Source organism: Neopsephotus bourkii, unplaced genomic scaffold (genome assembly GCF_033783945.1).
Source record: "Neopsephotus bourkii isolate Nb327-2 ecotype Australia unplaced genomic scaffold, CSIRO-AGI_Nbou_v1 NB_53, whole genome shotgun sequence".
In the NCBI taxonomy this organism is placed as follows: Eukaryota; Metazoa; Chordata; class Aves; order Psittaciformes; family Psittacidae; genus Neopsephotus; species Neopsephotus bourkii.
The window spans coordinates 3,462,844-3,480,182 of record NW_026900570.1 but is presented as its reverse complement, the minus strand read 5'-3'; the positions used below and the strand labels follow the sequence as shown (position 1 = coordinate 3,480,182).

Here is a 17,339-nt window from a genome sequence, read left to right as displayed (position 1 = left end):
GTGCAAAGAGCTATGAGAATGAACCTCTCCAGTTTTCTGAGGGGAACATCCTGTATTTTGGGATTCATCAATCAAAATACATCAGCTCAAGAAAACTCAGCTTAAAATAGCCAAAAAGCAACCTCACTTCTGCAGTCTGAGCCCTCCTCTGGCTTTATGCAGAGCAAACAGCCAACAGCAAGTCCAGATTTAAAAACTAAATAAAAAAATAACAATTAAAAAAAAAAAAAAAGTAGATCAATAATAACTGAGGTTTTCAAATAGCTTGGCCTGGGCTCAGTTGCACACACATCCGCCCCTCTGTAGCCTGGGCTCCATGTGGTCCCAAGGCCCTAGGCATGGGCCCGCAGGGTGCACAGCCCTTAGAGCTGCCATGGTGTTTGGCAAAGCTGCTGGAAGAGCCCATATGCCAGCAAAGAAAGTAGGGCTATGATGGGTGCTTCTACAAAAGCAAGAAAGGTAAGACTATGTGGGGTCAGTGGTTGATGCTCCTGGAACTGTGGTGCTTGCTGCACCCAGGAGGACCAGGGCACCCTCACCACCCCACCAGGGCTCTGGGGCCCAACAGGGAGCCTGATGGCAGCTCCAGATGAAGGGACGGGGCTGTGTGGGAAAGGGGTGGTGGGGCAAGTGAGCGTGCAATTAGGGGCCTTCCCCAGTACCCTCACCCTGTGCAGCCCTGAAGGGACCCCTGGGGGCTTGCCCCAGATGGGAGTCAGCAGTGGCCTTGGTTTGTGGTGGCATGGGCAGAGAGGTGCAGAGCATCAGAAGACTGGGACAGCCCCAGCTTGCCTCCCCAGGGAGCAAAAGAGTAGCCTGCAGATTTGGGGAGCCAACAGGCCACACCATTGATTTTTATGATCCGCAAACAAGGCATTAACCCCTGTAAAGAGAGCACCACTGCCCGATCAGTGGCTGTTGTTGCTGCTTTGGCTGGGGCTTTTGCTGCTGCTGTTGTTGTTGTTACAACCTGAGCGCAGGCAGGGGTGGGTGTGGGTCGGGCCGGGATGGGGCTGGGGCTGGGGCTGATGGGTGTGCACGGCCGGCGGGGCCGGGGCACCAGCCTGGGGCACATGTGCGCCGGGGCCTCTCCCGCCAGCGGGAGGCTGTGTCTGGGGGGTTCTGGGGGTAGTTTTCCCCAGAAGATGTGGCACATAAGGGAGGAAAAAAGAAATAAAAGGAAGAAAAATAAAACCTTATCGTGGGTAGGAGAGGCAGGGCGCATCCCGGAGGCCCGGGGAGCGGCGGGGCGGGAGGGAGCGCGTCCCCCCGGGTCCCCCCGCCCAGGTCCCGGCGGGGCCGCGGCCAGCACCAGCCTGCTCTGAAACTGAGCAGAGCCTCCCTGCACCCCCCAGCTCTGCTTTCTTTCACATCTAATTTGATAGGAGGGTGATTTCAAGCTTCCCACAGTTACTTTTCTTGATTTCTCCCTTTACCCCCCCCCCTTCCCTCGCATTTATTACTTGCATTTAATTAATTCCTTCTTTGCGTTTCCTTTCCTGTTAATCTTTGGGTGACTGCTTTGTACATATGGCAATCTGATAATGAGGGAGTTTATCCTTATTCTCTATACTTCTTCATTGCGATGTCCACCCGTCTAGTGCCTGGGATATCGATCATCTTTCCCTAGGGAGGGGACAAGGTAAGAGGGGTGATAAAAGATTTGCAGTATCCCACACCATTAAGAATAGCTTTTATTCCTTGGCACTGTTTAATCAACTGTTATATCAAGTCATGCTGTTTAAGCAACCACATCAAAAGAACATACCCTCTTTTGTATAAATTATATATTCCTTGTATCTGTCTTCTCACATGCACGCAGACGGGGAGATAAAACTGAAGTTTGTTTTTTAACAGCATGAAGCAGGTATTTAGCTGTTCTACAACTTGTTTCTGCAACTAAGTTGGTTGATAAAAACCTAGAAGCCAAGCTGCTGGCTTTCTAACTTTTCTGCCGTTCCCAAGTCAAAACTCTTCAATAGAAAGAAGAGTGAGTAAGAAATCAATGATTCACTGAAACTCTACAAAGAAACATAAATAGCAGAGGAAAAGTGTAGGCTAAAAAAAGGGGGGGAAGATCATCAGTTGGAGTCGGTGTGAGAGCTTCGTATCACTCCTTTCGGCTCTTTTGTAAAGTTTACGTGAAAAAAAAAGACCACTTTGTCCCTTGAAAAGTCCGTGCTGTCCTGCTTGTTCCAGCTTACGGATATGCAGCTTTTTTACCACTTTAAAGCTAATTTTAAAGTCCATTTTCTCGTGGTTTAAGTTGATTAAGACTCAGCTCGATGTCACGGGCCGGAAAACTCCCATATAACTGCTCACCCCAAACAGCTTTTTTCTTTAGAAAAGGGGAAAAAAAAAAAAAAGAAAAGAAAAAGTTATTTGGGAGGGGGTTGTCAGAGAGTGGACTTTGAATTACTCCAGCGTGTCCTCCTGGCATTTTTAAGAACTCCTAAAAAAACTCCTGAAACTTTCTAGGTCCTTGGACAAACTGTATTTTCTTAAGGAGCAAAAGTAAATGAGCTCTTCACAGGCAGAGAAGTGTTTGTTCATATGGGACTCTGCTTCTCTGTCTAACCTGCTCTATCAGCCCCATCTCTGCGATTTTGCTCGTCTCTCAACACCTTTGTCTGATTAGTAGCTTTTGGAGATCGGGATAAAGACATCACTTGCCATGCTGCATGAGATAACAATTAATTTAACATTAAACTTATCCCCTTTCCATTCACTTCGCTTGGATCGATCTCTGTTAATTGTGTTTGCGGATGCTTTCAACACGATGCTTTTCTTAAAAACTTAATGACACCCCGCAAGGAGGTGTAAGAGTCTAAAACGCTCCTCTTCGCCTTGGACCCAAGAAACAAAGAATGCAGCCCCAGCGTGCTCAGGAGAGCATCTATTTTTAATCAGATGACTTTTCATGCACTTCTGAAGGTACAGAATTATTTTAAAGTGGGTGATGGTCCCGGGTTTATTATTTAAAAAGGAAAAGAGAAGTGGCATTTAGATCTCTCCCCAGTGCAGCTGTGTGATACACAAGTCAGACGCGCTAACTTCATATAACTGCCGCCTCGCATCAGGCTTGTTTCTGCCTTTAAAGTAGTCATTTATCAGCTAAAAGGCGAGTGTGGTTAAAAACGTATGTCTCCAGGAGGGAGAGCAATCTCCCTTTTCAGGAGGAAGAAACCTGTTATAAAGCCCTTTAGCTGGGTGCGCTCTTAAGTGGCATTACCTATACCCCCTCCCCCCCCTCCTCCCCGGGCGTTAATATTTCCCCAATGCGTTTTTTATTTGCACGGCTCCCCGATAATTCGGCATTTTATTTAACCGCAACTGCCCTCAGAAACTTGACTTGCACTGAGGCAGGCTGCTAATCTTATTCCCCCCCCACCCCTTTCTTCCACAGAGGCATCTGTTCCTCTTGCTGACAAATGTACCATTCTGCCAAGAAAGTTTTTGAAAAAAAGGAAGAAAAAAGAAGAAGAAAAAAAAAAAAAAAAAGAAAGAAAACCCAGCGTGTAATTGATGTTATCCCAAGAAAGCGCGATCTCCACCCCGCTCAGCTCCAAGCCCTTCAGGTATAAGGAGGTAAAAAAAAATCTTTCAAGAATTTGTTGCCTTTTTGAGGGTTAAAACATCAGAAGACAAGCTTGTCTCGCCTTGGCCAATCAGCTCGCGGCCCTGGCAGCTATAATATAGAACTAAAGGCAGACTCCTCTCACAAGCGTCTTGCTTTGCTACCATTAAAATCAGACCCTTTTTTTGTCTCTCGATTGCTGTCTCCCGACCAAACTCCGATGTGTTCCGTTATCAGCGACCTAAAGCCTGCCATTCCAGCACCTGTCTTGCTAGGGATCGGTGGATAGTATACGATTCAGAAAGCAGACAAGGACATAGAGGAGGCGAGAGAGCTCTAGAGAGACAGCCAGGGATAGGCACAGAGAGCTTTGAAGTAATTGGATTCAATGGACGAAATGCTGCTGTTGACAAGAATTCTCTTGGTGGGCTTCATCTGCGCTCTTTTAGTCTCCTCTGGGCTGACTTGTGGACCAGGCAGGGGCATTGGAAAAAGGAGACACCCCAAAAAGCTGACCCCTTTAGCCTATAAGCAGTTTATTCCCAATGTGGCAGAGAAGACCCTAGGGGCCAGTGGAAGATATGAAGGGAAGATCACAAGAAACTCCGAGAGATTTAAAGAACTAACCCCAAATTACAACCCTGACATTATTTTTAAGGATGAAGAGAACACGGGAGCTGACAGACTGATGACTCAGGTAGAGCCACAGAGATACCTGTATTTGTGTTTGTTAACCTCTCTGAGCAATCCTAAAGGACGCATCTGTCTTAGTATTTTTGAAAGCCCCCCCTTTCCCTCTCCCCCTCCTCCCCCCGCCCCTCCAAACTCGGCTAGTTCCCCCCATTGAATGTAAATACCATCTCTCCAGACAAGTTAGCAGGGGCTGGAGCTATCTGGCTGTTCGGTGGGGGAATCTGTGTGATACTTACAGTCATTACCGTGCCATGGCGTTCCCTGTAACTTGGTTAGAGATTGCTGTTTGTATTTGTCCCCAAGGATGCACTTTGATCAAACGAATTGCGAACAGCACAGAGGACCCCAAGTGTATAGTGACCGCCAGGCCACCCACTCATTATTACAAACGTACTCCTCGGTTGCTACGCCTGCTGACTTGATCTTATATATATATAGATAGATATATCTTATTTTATTTCTTTTCCCTTTTTTTCTCTCATTTCATTTTATCCTTCATTATTACTATTATTTTCCCCTCGCGAGCATATTCTAAATATAGTAGGCATGCAGTTGTGCACTCACAAAAGGCAGCTGAAGCCGGATCGACCATTCCTCTCCTGATTCCGTATTATTACAGCTCGTATTGCAATACCATCATTTGTTATTGTGCCCATCAGAGCGTAAATATATTGATATTTCTTTAAGGATGCTCGCAACCAATGCTCTGGTACTTCCACAGGGGAGGGACTTGCAACTTATCGGCATTGCATCACCTTCTGTTTTAAAAAATCTGATGGCACAAGGTTTACAACTGGGTAAATATTGGATCTCGGGTGGAATCGGATTGCGGAACCATTTTATACAAAAAGAGGAAAAAAAAAAATAGAGAGAGAAAGAGAAAGGGAGAGGGAGCGAGAACCTCTCCGAGAGTCACCTCATAATTATTATTCATGCTCAACAGAGAGCTTGGTGAAGTCAATTGCTCTGCCAATCCCGGAGTTTCTGAAACTAAATGCAATCTAGGCACTGGAAATGGGTTTCCTCCAAATATAGGTCAACAGCGCTTTTTTAATATTAATACACTTAAGCCCCACCTTCAGTGCTAGAACAGGACTCGCCGGGAAGGACTAGGCGGGGAGTGGACGCGGGGAAGAGGGGGTGGGGGGGCGGAATTTCCCAAACTCTCCCCGTTCCTCGGCCTGATTTTCCGCACGTTTCTCGGGTCTCCCGGGGCGAGGGACCGGCGGCCGCCACCATCTATCTCCTCCCGACCACCTTAAATCGCACCGCACCTCGCAGAGCGGCGGCGCGTCCCTCCTCGCGCTCCACTGCCCCGCGCAGGGGTGCGGAGCGGAGCTGGTGCCGGTGCCCCGCTCGGGCGCAGCGCTGTCCGCGCCCCTCTGCGCACCCGCGGTCCTCCCTCCGCCCTCGCTGCCTCCGGTGAGAGGCGTGCGGCGCGCCAGCAGCATCTCTCGCATTTTCAGCTCCACTTACTCCCCTCGCGTATCGATCGCGCCGGCTCGGGTTTCGCCCTTTCCTCCGCAGCCCGGCGGCGGCGGCTCCGCGGGAGCCGAGCTCCCGCCGGGGCACGGCGCATCCCTCCCTGCGCGGCTGCGCCGATGCGTGTGCGCGGCGGAGCGGGGCGGAGGGGAAGGGGGGAGCCGGGAGCCGGCCGGGAGAGGTGGGCTGCGGGCCGGGGCGGCGGGCGGGCTGACCCCGGCCCGGCGGCTCTCCCGGGGCACGCCGCGCCGGCTCCGCGGCTGGCCGCTCTCGCTGCATTAGCTGGCAGCGTCTGAACTCCTGACCTTCTGTCAACTTCCCTCAGACGAACGAAACGAAAACAAATACTTTTTTTTTCTCCCCCCTCCTTCAGTGCTTATTCCAGTGCCTTAGACACAAAGGGGGGAGGTGGGCTGAAGGCAGCGGGGACGGGGAGGCCGTAACGCCTGGAAGCCAGTGGCAAAGAGGGGAAGGGAGGGGTGTGTGTGTGGGGAACCGAGCCAGTCTCTGTCTCCCCCCGGCGAGGCGGGGAGCGCGGCTGGGGAGCGGGCGGAAGGGTCGCCCTGGACCCCCACTTCTTCCCCGGGCAGGGTCGGGCCGGCAGCTCCCCGAGGTGCCGCCGCCGGTATCCCTGCCCTGCTTCTCTCTCTTTCCCTCTCTCCCCCGGCCAGCGACCTCTTGTTAAATCCCAGCCTTCAAACGCCTGCTTCGCGAGCCCTTCAACCATGGAGAGACCTTTCTTGAATAGAATCTTTAAACTTGCAGAATAGTTGCCGAATGCATTAGCCGCCAGTTAATATTAACTCCAGAAGGAAGGGGGGAGAAAACGCAAACAGAGGTAGGTAAGTCAGGTTCTCAACTTCGCAGGTGACAACAGGAGTTTGCTGAAGGTTCCCCCCTTCCTCCCTTCCCTCCCCCCCACCCCAGCCATTGGCTGGATTCTGGGGAGAGATAAGGAGGCCAGGTCAGTATGATAAAGCTGGAATTTGTATGAAATAAAATAGCAATCTCGTGTAATGCAGGCACACAACCGGTGCGTGATGTGAGGAATTTAGAGATCAACTTGGCATTTAGGAAGCCCACCAGGTTGTTTACACTGACAGGTACCTGTTAAGTGTTTCCTTCAAGCAATTCATTTGTGAAGAGATTAGGAGCTGGCAGGAGAGGGCTTGTTGAACAACTTTGCCTCCACACAAAGCGTTAGTGAAGGCAGCCCTGCTGAGCTTCACGGTGGCTGAACAGAATTGGGCTTGATTTGTGGCACACGACCCAATGAATTAATAAATAGTCTGTGCTTCACGGCTTTTGACTCTGACAATCCAGCTCAGGCAGTATAAAAGGGAGGAAAGTCCTTTTAGGAGATCGTTTCTCCTTCATTTCGCCTGAAGCCGGGAGCTGATGCTGGCAGGCCTGGAGCTGGAAGAACCCCGCAGAACCCCGCACCGCTGCCCGCTGCTTTCCCTGCGCAGCAGCAGCAGGCCAAGACATCACCTTGAGGCGCAGGTCTGTTGCCTTATCAGTAGCTGAGACGTTTGATCCTTCGCTCCCTTCCCCCTGTAACTCGGTGGAGGAACATGTCCATCCTCTCAGGTGTGTGAGGGGGAGAAAGAGGGGAAAACAAATTAATCTCAACTTCCTTGTGCTGATGCGCTTTGCTGCCGGGAACAGTGCGGTAGCCCAAACACCCTGCTGTTTCCATAAAACGGTAGGCCAGAGAGTCCAAAGTGAGCTCACGATTGCATTTTATATCTCTTGGGAACTTGTGTATTGCTGGAATTGCTTTTTATGGCAGTTAATAGACACCCGGGAACTTTCTTGTTGAACAACCTTGTCACGTCCCTAAAAGTAGCGTCGTCGGGGTGATGGAGGGGCTTTGCCTTGCTGGGGCCTTTGCGGTGTGTTAGTATGTGTGCTGGGAGCACACGTGAGGGAATGGTCCTGCAGACGGCCGAACATCCCGGTCAGGCCAGGAAAAGCAAGGGAAGAGCAGCTTGCTGCATCCCGTCGGGGCTGTAATCCACATTGGTATCTGCACCAAGCGAACTACCACCCGTGTATCAGCGAGTTATTTTCCTCTCAAAAGAGGGAAGGGGGGGGGGAAGTTGGCAACGTGTGAATTTCTAACTGTACCTTTAGCCAAACGGTTTCTATGCTTTTGGTGCTGATTTCCTATTTCCGGGGAGCTACGAGCTCTTTTTCCCTACCCACTGGTATGTCTATTTCTGCTCCCCCCCCCCCATTGGCTAAGATAAGATACCCCCCCGCCCCAAACTTTCAGGGTTTGATTTAGCGCTCAGCCCCCTCCACCGCTGTAGACACTTCCCTTTCCTTTCCCCCACCTTTGCTCTGTCACTTCAGGAGCCCCGTGCTGCAGGCCCCGGGGAAGGCCAGTGGCTCCGGAGGGGCGACGGCAAACCCTGTAGTGCTTCTCTACGGAGTTGGAAACGTTTCACTCCACACAAAGAGTCTCCTGGCTTGCATAGCATCCCTGCTTTGCTTAACTTCCCTCCTTGGCCCTCCCTTGCTTTTCATCTTCCCACTAAGAGCTATATTATTGTATGGATTTGCTCGGCTTTGTAGGCGAGCACCGATGTATGTTTGAAGCGGAGTGAATGCTCCCAGCCCATGCTGCTTTGAGGGCTCTAATGAGTGATGGGCGAAGGGAGAGAAAAAAAACCCCACCCCTCCCTCCAGCACATAAAGGCTGTTAACATGTATTGAGACCCCTTTCAACACAGAATTAAGCTGAAAAGACCCGGAGAGACATTCCGGGAGGGAATCCGTGACTCCGAGATATATGGCGAGTGTTTGTTCTCGGCAGAAACTTTGCTCTCGGAAAGGGGACAGGGCACTTAGCGGCAGGAATTTGCTCGGTGCAGGTGGCTTTGAGCCGACACAGGGTCGGCGGTGGCTCTGGGGGTCTCCCTGTCCCTGCGGCAGGTGCCGGGGAAAGGGGCGACTCCGTCCCGCTTGGTCTTTGCGGTGTTTCAACCCCTCTTCCTCCAGTGTCCCTAAATTTCACCCCCCCTCCTCCTCCTCACCTGCCTCCCTGTTTCTCCCCGGCAGCGGGAAAGATGCTCAGCCTGGCCAAGTCAGGGCTGAGCATCGTGCGGCACGTTTGAAGGGGAGGGATAGAAGGGGGACGACTAGGCCCATTTGGCTGGGGAGGGGGAGCAGGTTGCTACCCTGAGGGGGAATAGATGGTGAAGGGGGTGCCTGCCCTGGCTGCAGCAGCCCCCGCCATGCCCCCTTCCCCGTGTGCCCTGCAGCGCTGCAAGGACAAGCTGAACGCCCTGGCGATCTCGGTGATGAATCAGTGGCCCGGGGTAAAGCTGCGGGTGACAGAGGGCTGGGACGAGGACGGCCACCACTCCGAAGAGTCCCTGCACTACGAGGGCCGCGCCGTGGACATCACCACCTCGGACCGGGACCGCAGCAAGTACGGCATGCTGGCCCGCCTGGCCGTCGAAGCCGGCTTCGATTGGGTCTACTACGAGTCCAAGGCGCACATCCACTGCTCCGTCAAAGCAGGTAAGGCGGGCAGCCTGCCCAGGGGCACGTCGGGGTTGGGGGGGGGGGGGGGGGGGGAGGCCACCTCCGGGCCACGGCTCAGCCCCCCAGAGCTTTCTCCGCCCTTTCCGATGCCGCCCGGGCTCCCCCCTCGCCGTCCCTGCACGGTCCCTATCAGTCCTGCCCGACCCGTCTGGAACGCCCTCGAGGATACGGAGCGGGACCGCCGACGGCGCAGCCTCTTAGGGAAGGAAGGAAGGGGGGGGGGGGGGGGGGGGGCAGGGAAAAGGCGAAAAAAGGAAAAAAAAAAAGAAAAGAAAAAAGGCCAGCCAGCTGCAGCACTTTTGGACAGCATTTTTATTTGGGTGATTTGCCTGCCCAGCCTTCCCCCGAGCGCTGCGCCGCAGCCACACACCCTTCTCCTCCCCCCGTGGGATCTGATGCTTTCCCCATCCAAAGAGCATGTTCAACACAAACACTAGTGGCCGTCTCCAGCCGCCCCGCTGGCTGCACGCCCTTACTCGCGATCGCTAATCTCCAGGAAAATAAATAACTAACGTGGTCCCCTGCGTTCTTCAGCGGTAGTCGCTAGGAAATTCCCAGATAGGGATACACATACATATAATTTTTTTCCCTCCGCTCCCCTGTGCTTACAACGCCACACGCTGTCTCAACCTGGGAACAGCTCTCAAGAAATCCCCGGCTCGCAGAGTTCATTTTCTTGATACTGAACACTTTTTTGGGGGGGAAGCAAAACGTCTGGCAAGTGCCAGTCCGAGCCCCCCCCCGCCTCCCACCACCCGCCTGCATGTCAGCTAAAGCGCTTTATACAACATCCTCTAGCCCAGCAGCCCGCCGGAAGTGTCAGGAAACACTGGGTTGCAAAACAAAATAATGGGCTTTCTTTAAATGTAGCCGTTTGCTTCAAAACCAGCAGCCCCACGATGGGGAAACAGGCATGGCAAGGCTGCAAGAGGGGTCTGCAAGAGGGGTTTATCCCCCCTGATCCAGCCCAAACCTCCTCGGGGCTGAGCCGAGGTAGCACCTTTCCCAGCCCATGTGGGCTTTGTCCTGAGAGCCTGCTACGGCTTTTGTTCAGCTCCCTGGTCCTTTCTAGGCAAAAGGAGGCCCTGCAAAGCTGTCAGCCCTGCGGTGATATGAAACACCCCTTTCAATAGCAAAGATGAGCTTTATAGAGCAAGGTGTCGATTGTGGTGCGTGATGACCCCAGGCCAAGCGCACTCCCTAATCCACCCCAGTGGGTGTTTCATAGGGCAGGAGTAACCCCGAGCTGCTCATTGAGATTCGGAACACACGGACTTGGGGGCAATATTTAGAGGGTGTCAGGCAGGGTCGTGTGACTATACCATGCGGGCTGCAAGGGAGCAGGCTTGAATTCCACCCACTCAGCCTGATTTCAAACTGTCCAAACCTCGCTTCATGACAGAGCATCTTATGAGAAGATTAAACCCCATAATGCCAGGCAGGAAGATTCTTTATCTAGATCTCTGTTTGCAAAAAGTATGATCCTGGAGACTGGAATGCAAAGAAGAGTTCCCCCAAGGCCTGAATTATTGTCACCAGGACAGAGGAGGGAGAGGCAGGGGTGGTAAAAGGGACATTGATAATGCGCTACAGCAAGTATTTAGAGCAAGCTTCTACATTTAAAATTCAAATACAGATCTTGAGTGCTTTGGAAAAGTGGCTCTGCTGTGCAAATAGTGCTTGGAAGGTCCTGGGTTTTTTGGAGAGTATGTGTGTGAATTGGCACATAGGGTTTCTGCACCTGAACAAATAGGGAGGGGGAGGAAAGGGGGGAAGAAGCTGGGAAAAAAATGGAAGTGTCCTCTCTTCCAAGAGTGGCTGCATTTATTACATGAATCAGAATGACAATGCTGATCCTTTATTGGATTTTAATTAGAGAACCCAAACAAGCACTGCTCAAAGAAGCAGATTTTCACACCTCTGCCCGTTCACTGGTATGTTTGTAGAGCTGCTACACTACTAGATCTATTCATCAAGTCCCTGAATATGCAAACAAAGCTCTAGCCAGACCTTTACCGCCGGCTTGTAGGAAGGTGTAGTTTGCTGGCGGAGGGCTCCACATAAAGCACATAGCTTGTTTGTTGCCATGTCCTCCCTGAAGAGGCCTTAGAGATCTCGCTGCTTCATTCTGAAGGAGAAGTGATAAAGTCGTTAGCAAATCAATAACGGTCTAATTTTCACCCTTCCTGTCCTTCCTGAGAAAGTCATTAGGAGACCTTCCAAGGATTTATTTAAATCATAAGAGCTTTAGTACCAACCACAGAGGCAAAATATAAAATCTAACCACCTTTAGGAGATAAATCACCAGGACTCTAAACTGGCTTAGCGAGTAACTGGGAGAAACCAGGAGAAAGCAAGGGAGGGGTAAGGAATGTCAACAGCTGTAGCAAAGATGCTTCCTACTGTGACATACTGTGTGATATTACCCAGTATACAGAAAAACAGAGCTTTTAGGAGCACTGCAGAGTTCCTTGTTAAAGTCAGAGATCAGCCTGGAACAGGGCAGAGGTCCTCTCCCACTGCTCCTCATGTGGCTCAGCTTCCAGAAGGGGGTTTGCAAGAGAGATGATATTTGTTTTCTGTGATTGTGATTGTTTGTCTCCGTACCACTGGAAAGCAGCAGTAGCTGGCGGCAGCATTTTGTATCTAAACTGAGTAGCTTCAAGAGCTGGAGGAGGTGAAGGAGGGCTGTTCTTGGGTCTGGAACAGGCATGGAGCTGGCCAGGGACACCTTGGGGCAGGGAACAGCATTCTTCTTCCAGTTGGGTGGGAAAGGCAAGGAAGATGCTATCTAGGGAGATGCTTTCCACTAAGGCAATGAGCAAATTCTTGTGCTCCTCGTGGCAAAGCCTCCTCCTGCTCTCTGCTGTTTGCTGCCCAAGATGGGGTCCTTCAGTAACAGCTGAGTGGGGATCCTGAACATTGTGAGCATGAACAGTCACCGAGAGGAGAAAACTTATGCCAGGAAAACCACCCTGCTTTAAAAGCCTGTGAGTTATCTGCCATCAAGTGTTGATGCAGGGCAAACAGTAGCCAAGTGGGAAGCTCTTCCAGAACAGATTTGTTCTGGAACAGCTTTCTCAGCAGGAATATTTCCTTAATGAAACAAGCCACCCTTGTAAATCCTAACCCACAGGGAGATGCATCGGCTCAAATCTGTCAGGAAGGGTACTCTCACTTGACCTACTGAGTCCAAACGGGGCATGTTTGTAGATGAGGATGGAGGAATTTTGGAGAAGAGAAAGGCTGAGTCCTGCACCTGTGCCTCTCAGGCAGAATGGGGTGTCCAGGGAAGTGGGGTGTTCCCTCATGCCCCAAGCCCTGACCTTGTGGATGCCCCCTCTAACCCTGCTGTACCTCTCTCCTTGCACAGAAAACTCGGTGGCAGCCAAATCTGGGGGCTGCTTCCCTGGTTCGGCCACGGTGCACCTGGAGCAAGGCGGCACCAAGCTGGTGAAGGACCTGAGCCCTGGGGACCGTGTGCTTGTTGCTGATGCAGAGGGACGGCTGCTCTACAGCGACTTCCTCGCCTTCCTCGACCGGGAGGACGGGTCTCACAAGCTCTTCTATGTCATTGAGACAAGGCAGCCCCGGGCCCGGCTGCTGCTGACGGCTGCCCACCTCCTCTTCGTGGCCCCCCAACATAACCAGTCGCAGGCAGGGACCCTCAGCAGCCAGGCGCTCTTTGCCAGCCGTGTACGACCTGGCCAACGAGTCTATGTGTTGGGAGAGGGAGGGCAGCACCTCCTGCCAGCGGCCGTGCACAGCGTCTCACTGCGAGAGGAAGCTTCGGGAGCATATGCCCCGCTCACTGCCCAGGGCACCATCCTCATCAACCGGGTGCTGGCCTCCTGCTATGCCGTCATTGAGGAGCACAGCTGGGCACACTGGGCCTTCGCTCCCTTCCGTCTGCTCCAGGGGATGCTGGCCACCCTCTGCCCTTCCAGCGGGGGGCCCCCCACGGATGCCCCGACCTCCCCTGGCATCCACTGGTACTCTCGCCTCCTCTACCGCATTGGCAGCTGGGTGCTGGATAGTGACTCTCTGCACCCGCTGGGCATGGTGGTGCCGTCCAGCTGAGAGCATCCTGTGCTGCCCCGGCCGCCAGTCAGCCTCCGAGGGAGAGACAGAGACACACAGGGAGAGAGAGAGAGAAAGAAAAAGGAGGAAAAAAGGAAAAAAAAAAAAAAGGAAAAAAAAAGAAAAGAAAAACCTAAAAAAAAAAAGAAAAAAGAAAAAATTACATATTTTTAAAAGAGCACGGATTAAGACTTAAAAATAATAATAATAAAATAATAATAATTAAGTAGGACAGTCCAAAGTAGACTTTAAGGGAAACAAAGACCCCAGGAAGTTCTGTTCTGTTTAGTTTATAAATATATATATATTTTTATTTGTTCTTTTGTTTTGTTGTTTTGTTTGTTGGTTTTTTTTGTTGTTGTTGGTTTTGTTTATTATTTTTTTTTCCTCCTCTCCTGGATATTTATTTCTTTGGTATTTTGAATAGATGTTTTAAATGATATGAACCGGACCTTCAAGAGCCTTAAATAGTTTCTTTGATAATTTATTATCATGTGAACTGTACTCATAGGGGAAAAGATTATTTTGTGAGGCCAAGCAAAACTGCGCAGAGTCTATTTTTCTACATGTCATGTGTGTCCTGACTTTCAGAAAGCAAAGTTCTGTACGTTCCCATCTCTCCATTCCATTGCTCCTTCATTTCAGCAAGCCTAAAAAACAAGCAAGCAAAGAAACAAACACACCGAAAAAGACAAACTTCATGGGGGTCCGTAAATTATATTTTTATACACAGAATTGTAAATTAGATTTTTTTGAGAGATCAATACTTAACTGAATCACATTTCATTTTTTGAAATAGTGTAAAATATTGAGAATATATTATTTTAATTTAAATAGCTTCAAATGTAACGTCATTACCTGTATTGTTTTCCATGTTTTGCTTTGTAAAAAAAACACCATTTGGCCACGTTCATGGAAGTCAAGACTGTTACACCAACGTTTTATTTGCATAAAAAAAAAAAAACCATAAGAAACTTTGTTATTTTTAACTTCAAAAGAAAAAAAAAAAGTTTATTAGAAAATAATATTTTTTAAAAAGCGCACATGGCGGCAATTCCGTGACGATGGAGACGATAGTTTGTACAGAGGGGAGAAAAGGATGTTTTGCATTAATAAATTGAGAAATAACTGCTGTAAATTTACTAAAATGTATTTTTTGAATATTTTGTAATAGTTTTAATAGTTTTATAGAAATAAAATGTGCCATGCACAGTCTGGTTAGTATATAATAACTAAGAGTTCCTGGTGCATCCCATTTTTTCCCCCCTTTTTGCTTATTGGTTTAGGAAACTTTGCCTAAAGGAGTGCCCATTATTTTATTTAGATGTGTTTCTTATAACTTTTAATTTTGGTACTTTAATTAAGGAAATGAATCCATCACATCTGCACGTAACCTGGAATCTCTTGTACTAATAGTAGAACCTCACTCATTTGCACGAGCTACTGGGAGACGTGGTTTCCCTTCACTGGAGCCCTGGCTCCTTGTCCATGCTTAGGGGATGTTTCCCTCTTTCAGCTCCAGTTCCAGCTCTGTGTCCATCTCCTGATCTGGTCTGGAGACCACAGACAGCTCTGAAAAGTGATTTATGAGGGTGTTCTATCACATTCACCGTTTGAAGCGTGTTAATCTGAAGTCAGGCTGCTGCCTTCAATCTAAGGCAGCACCAGGATTTTAATCAGCTTTAATTTGGGTGCTCAGAAGATGGAAATCTGGGGGAGAGACACTGCCTTTGATGAATTAACAAGGATTCACGTGGCTGATGCTGGAAGAAGGAGATGGCCACTTGATTTTACTGGCCATATTGCCTGAGTAATGTTGCCAGGCTTGGAGCCACCAAGAAAAGAACAAACACCTTTTGCTAAACAAGAAAAAAAAGGGATAAAAATTGGTTCATTTCTCATGAGAGATGTTCCTTAGTTGTGACACATCAAAGTCCATCCCGAGCCATCGATGGGTGAAGTATTGGAGATGTGTTCTAGGATCCAAGTGGTGGGGCCAATGATGCATCCCCTGGCTGGTCCCAGCCCCAAGCCCTACCAAGGGGCTCGTTCTCAATGGGTGCCAATGAGTGAGGTTCTGCTGCACCGTGTGCTCCTCCCCAGAGGGTTTCCAGGATCCCTTTAACAATTCTGCAAAACATTGTGTGTGCGTGTGTGTGTGCATCTGCGACAGGACCGTGCCGGAAGGGAGCTTTCCTTGAATGTCTTCTCACCTTTTCTTCAGTTTCCATTACTCGCTGGTGGAGGATGTTCATCCATCGGGCAGCATTTTGCGCCAGAGATGCAGCCGTGTCCTCCGACACGATAGACAGCAGCTCCACTGACCTCCTGGGATGTCCCTGCCTGGGGCCTCCTCCAGAGAGCGTAGAGCATGCTCTTCCATGCTGAAAGCCTGGTAGCTTCTGGAGCAGTGCCTGGAGCTGGTGGCAGAGCCCCAGGCATGAGCATCCCCCGTGTCAAGCCCTAACAGATGGATGTGGTCTCTCCTTCCCAGCAGCTTCTAGTCCAGAGCCACTTCCATCTCTGAAGCTCGGACATGGCCAGGGTGGTGAGACTTCGGTGCAACCCCACCATCATGCAGCCGGGATAGGAACCAAGCCACCCTAATGCCCTCATGGTATAGGGCATCATGGGGGACTGTGTACTGCCTGGTGGGTGCTGGGGACCTGCTGCCTACCCCGGCTTGGACTCTTGACACCTCTGTGTTGTTGGGGTCTGCCTGTGTAACAGGGGCTGCAAACATAGCTGGTTTGGGGCATGTAAAATTGTGATTGTGGAACAAATGAGTCTCTGCTGTAAGAGTATGGTCTTCATATGGCAGTGTCTGAGCATCTGAGCTCTTTTAGCTCTGTCTCTGAATGGTGGCTGACATTTTGTAAATCCTTTACACTCAAAAACAAGTGTTCTGGAGCCTACTTTCTCCAGAGGTCAGGTGGTGGAGGTGTTCAGGGATATCAGTGATCAAACTTCAAGTCCTTGGCTTGGGGTCTTTGGTGTGAATTGTAACTGAGATGAAAAAGACCATTAGACCAGAGACCACACTTGTCTCAGGGTAGAGTGCATGCCTTGGTAGGGAACTGTGTCAGACACTGCTGTATTTAATCTTCACTGAATGGCCAAGATGAGCTCAGAGCTTTCTGGTGTGAGAGAAACTAAGATGCTGTTTAATACTAGGATCGATCTGTTTTACCAAGCAAAGAAATGCTGTGCCGTGTTCTCCATCACACGTATTTCAAGTGACTGTATGCCTGCCTCTCACCATATATTTATTACATCTCTTCCCTCAGCGCCTCACATCCAAATCACCCCTCCGTGATATGCATTAGAAGTGCTTCGTTAGATGGACCAATCCAGCTTATAGTTACAGCTCTCATATGAAGGATGTACTGTCATGACATTGTGCAAAACATCTAGGAGATGTCACTGTCCATTTTCAGGGTCCAAGTATGGCAATAGTTTGTATAAAATGTACACATAGTGGTGGCTACAGAATAGTTTATGACTAAATACATATCTATTACTGTTAAAATAATGTATAAGAATGTACTTGAAGCTATTATCCTTGTGCTCTGTTGTCTGAATAATTAAAGAAATTACAGAGACTTCCTGAAATGTCTGTTATGTGGCAGCATTCCTATCACATCTGCATTTTGTACCCTGGTGACATTGAAATGGGGTGTGGTCCTGTGGGATTTGGCATGGGACCCTTCAAGTATGGCAGGAATTGTGCCCGTGCCACTTCACGCGATGGTGACAACCTCCGTTTTATCCCACCTAGAGCTGTGTAGACAGTCTATCGTTTACCTGTGAAATACTGGGTAGCTCTGCAAAGCCAACTCATTTGGAAGGGTTTTGTAGGGAGACAAAGCTGCCTTGAAGGTTAGCCCATCAGCAGATGCCTGTCCTCCCCAGCCTCCTCCACCCAAACCAACGTGAGAAGTGACCCTAATGA

The 17,339-nt window shown here is 50.0% G+C and overlaps 1 protein-coding gene across 2 annotated transcripts; it reads left to right on the top strand.

Moving 5' to 3' along the window:
- Positions 1-3,500: 3,500 nt before the first annotated feature.
- SHH (sonic hedgehog signaling molecule) lies at positions 3,501-16,989 on the top strand. 2 transcript variants are annotated; one of them, XM_061349255.1, is made up of 3 exons: positions 3,501-4,274; positions 9,022-9,283; positions 12,681-16,989. In XM_061349255.1, the coding sequence occupies exons 1-3, from the start codon at positions 3,966-3,968 to the stop codon at positions 13,385-13,387; spliced, it is 1,278 nt and encodes a 425-aa protein (XP_061205239.1). In that variant the 5' UTR covers positions 3,501-3,965; the 3' UTR covers positions 13,388-16,989. The 2 variants fall into 2 exon arrangements, with proteins under 2 accessions (XP_061205239.1, XP_061205246.1); XM_061349262.1 differs by lacking the exon at positions 3,501-4,274 and adding an exon at positions 7,228-7,457.
- Positions 16,990-17,339: the final 350 nt, after the last annotated feature.

Coding starts and splice junctions, on each gene's coding strand:
- SHH (XM_061349255.1), top strand. CDS start 3,966: ATGGACGAAATGCTGCTGTTGACAAGAATTCTCTTGGTGGGCTTCATC. Junction 4,275..9,021: donor CTGACAGACTGATGACTCAG/GTAGAGCCACAG, acceptor TGTGCCCTGCAG/CGCTGCAAGGACAAGCTGAA. Junction 9,284..12,680: donor CCACTGCTCCGTCAAAGCAG/GTAAGGCGGGCA, acceptor CTCCTTGCACAG/AAAACTCGGTGGCAGCCAAA.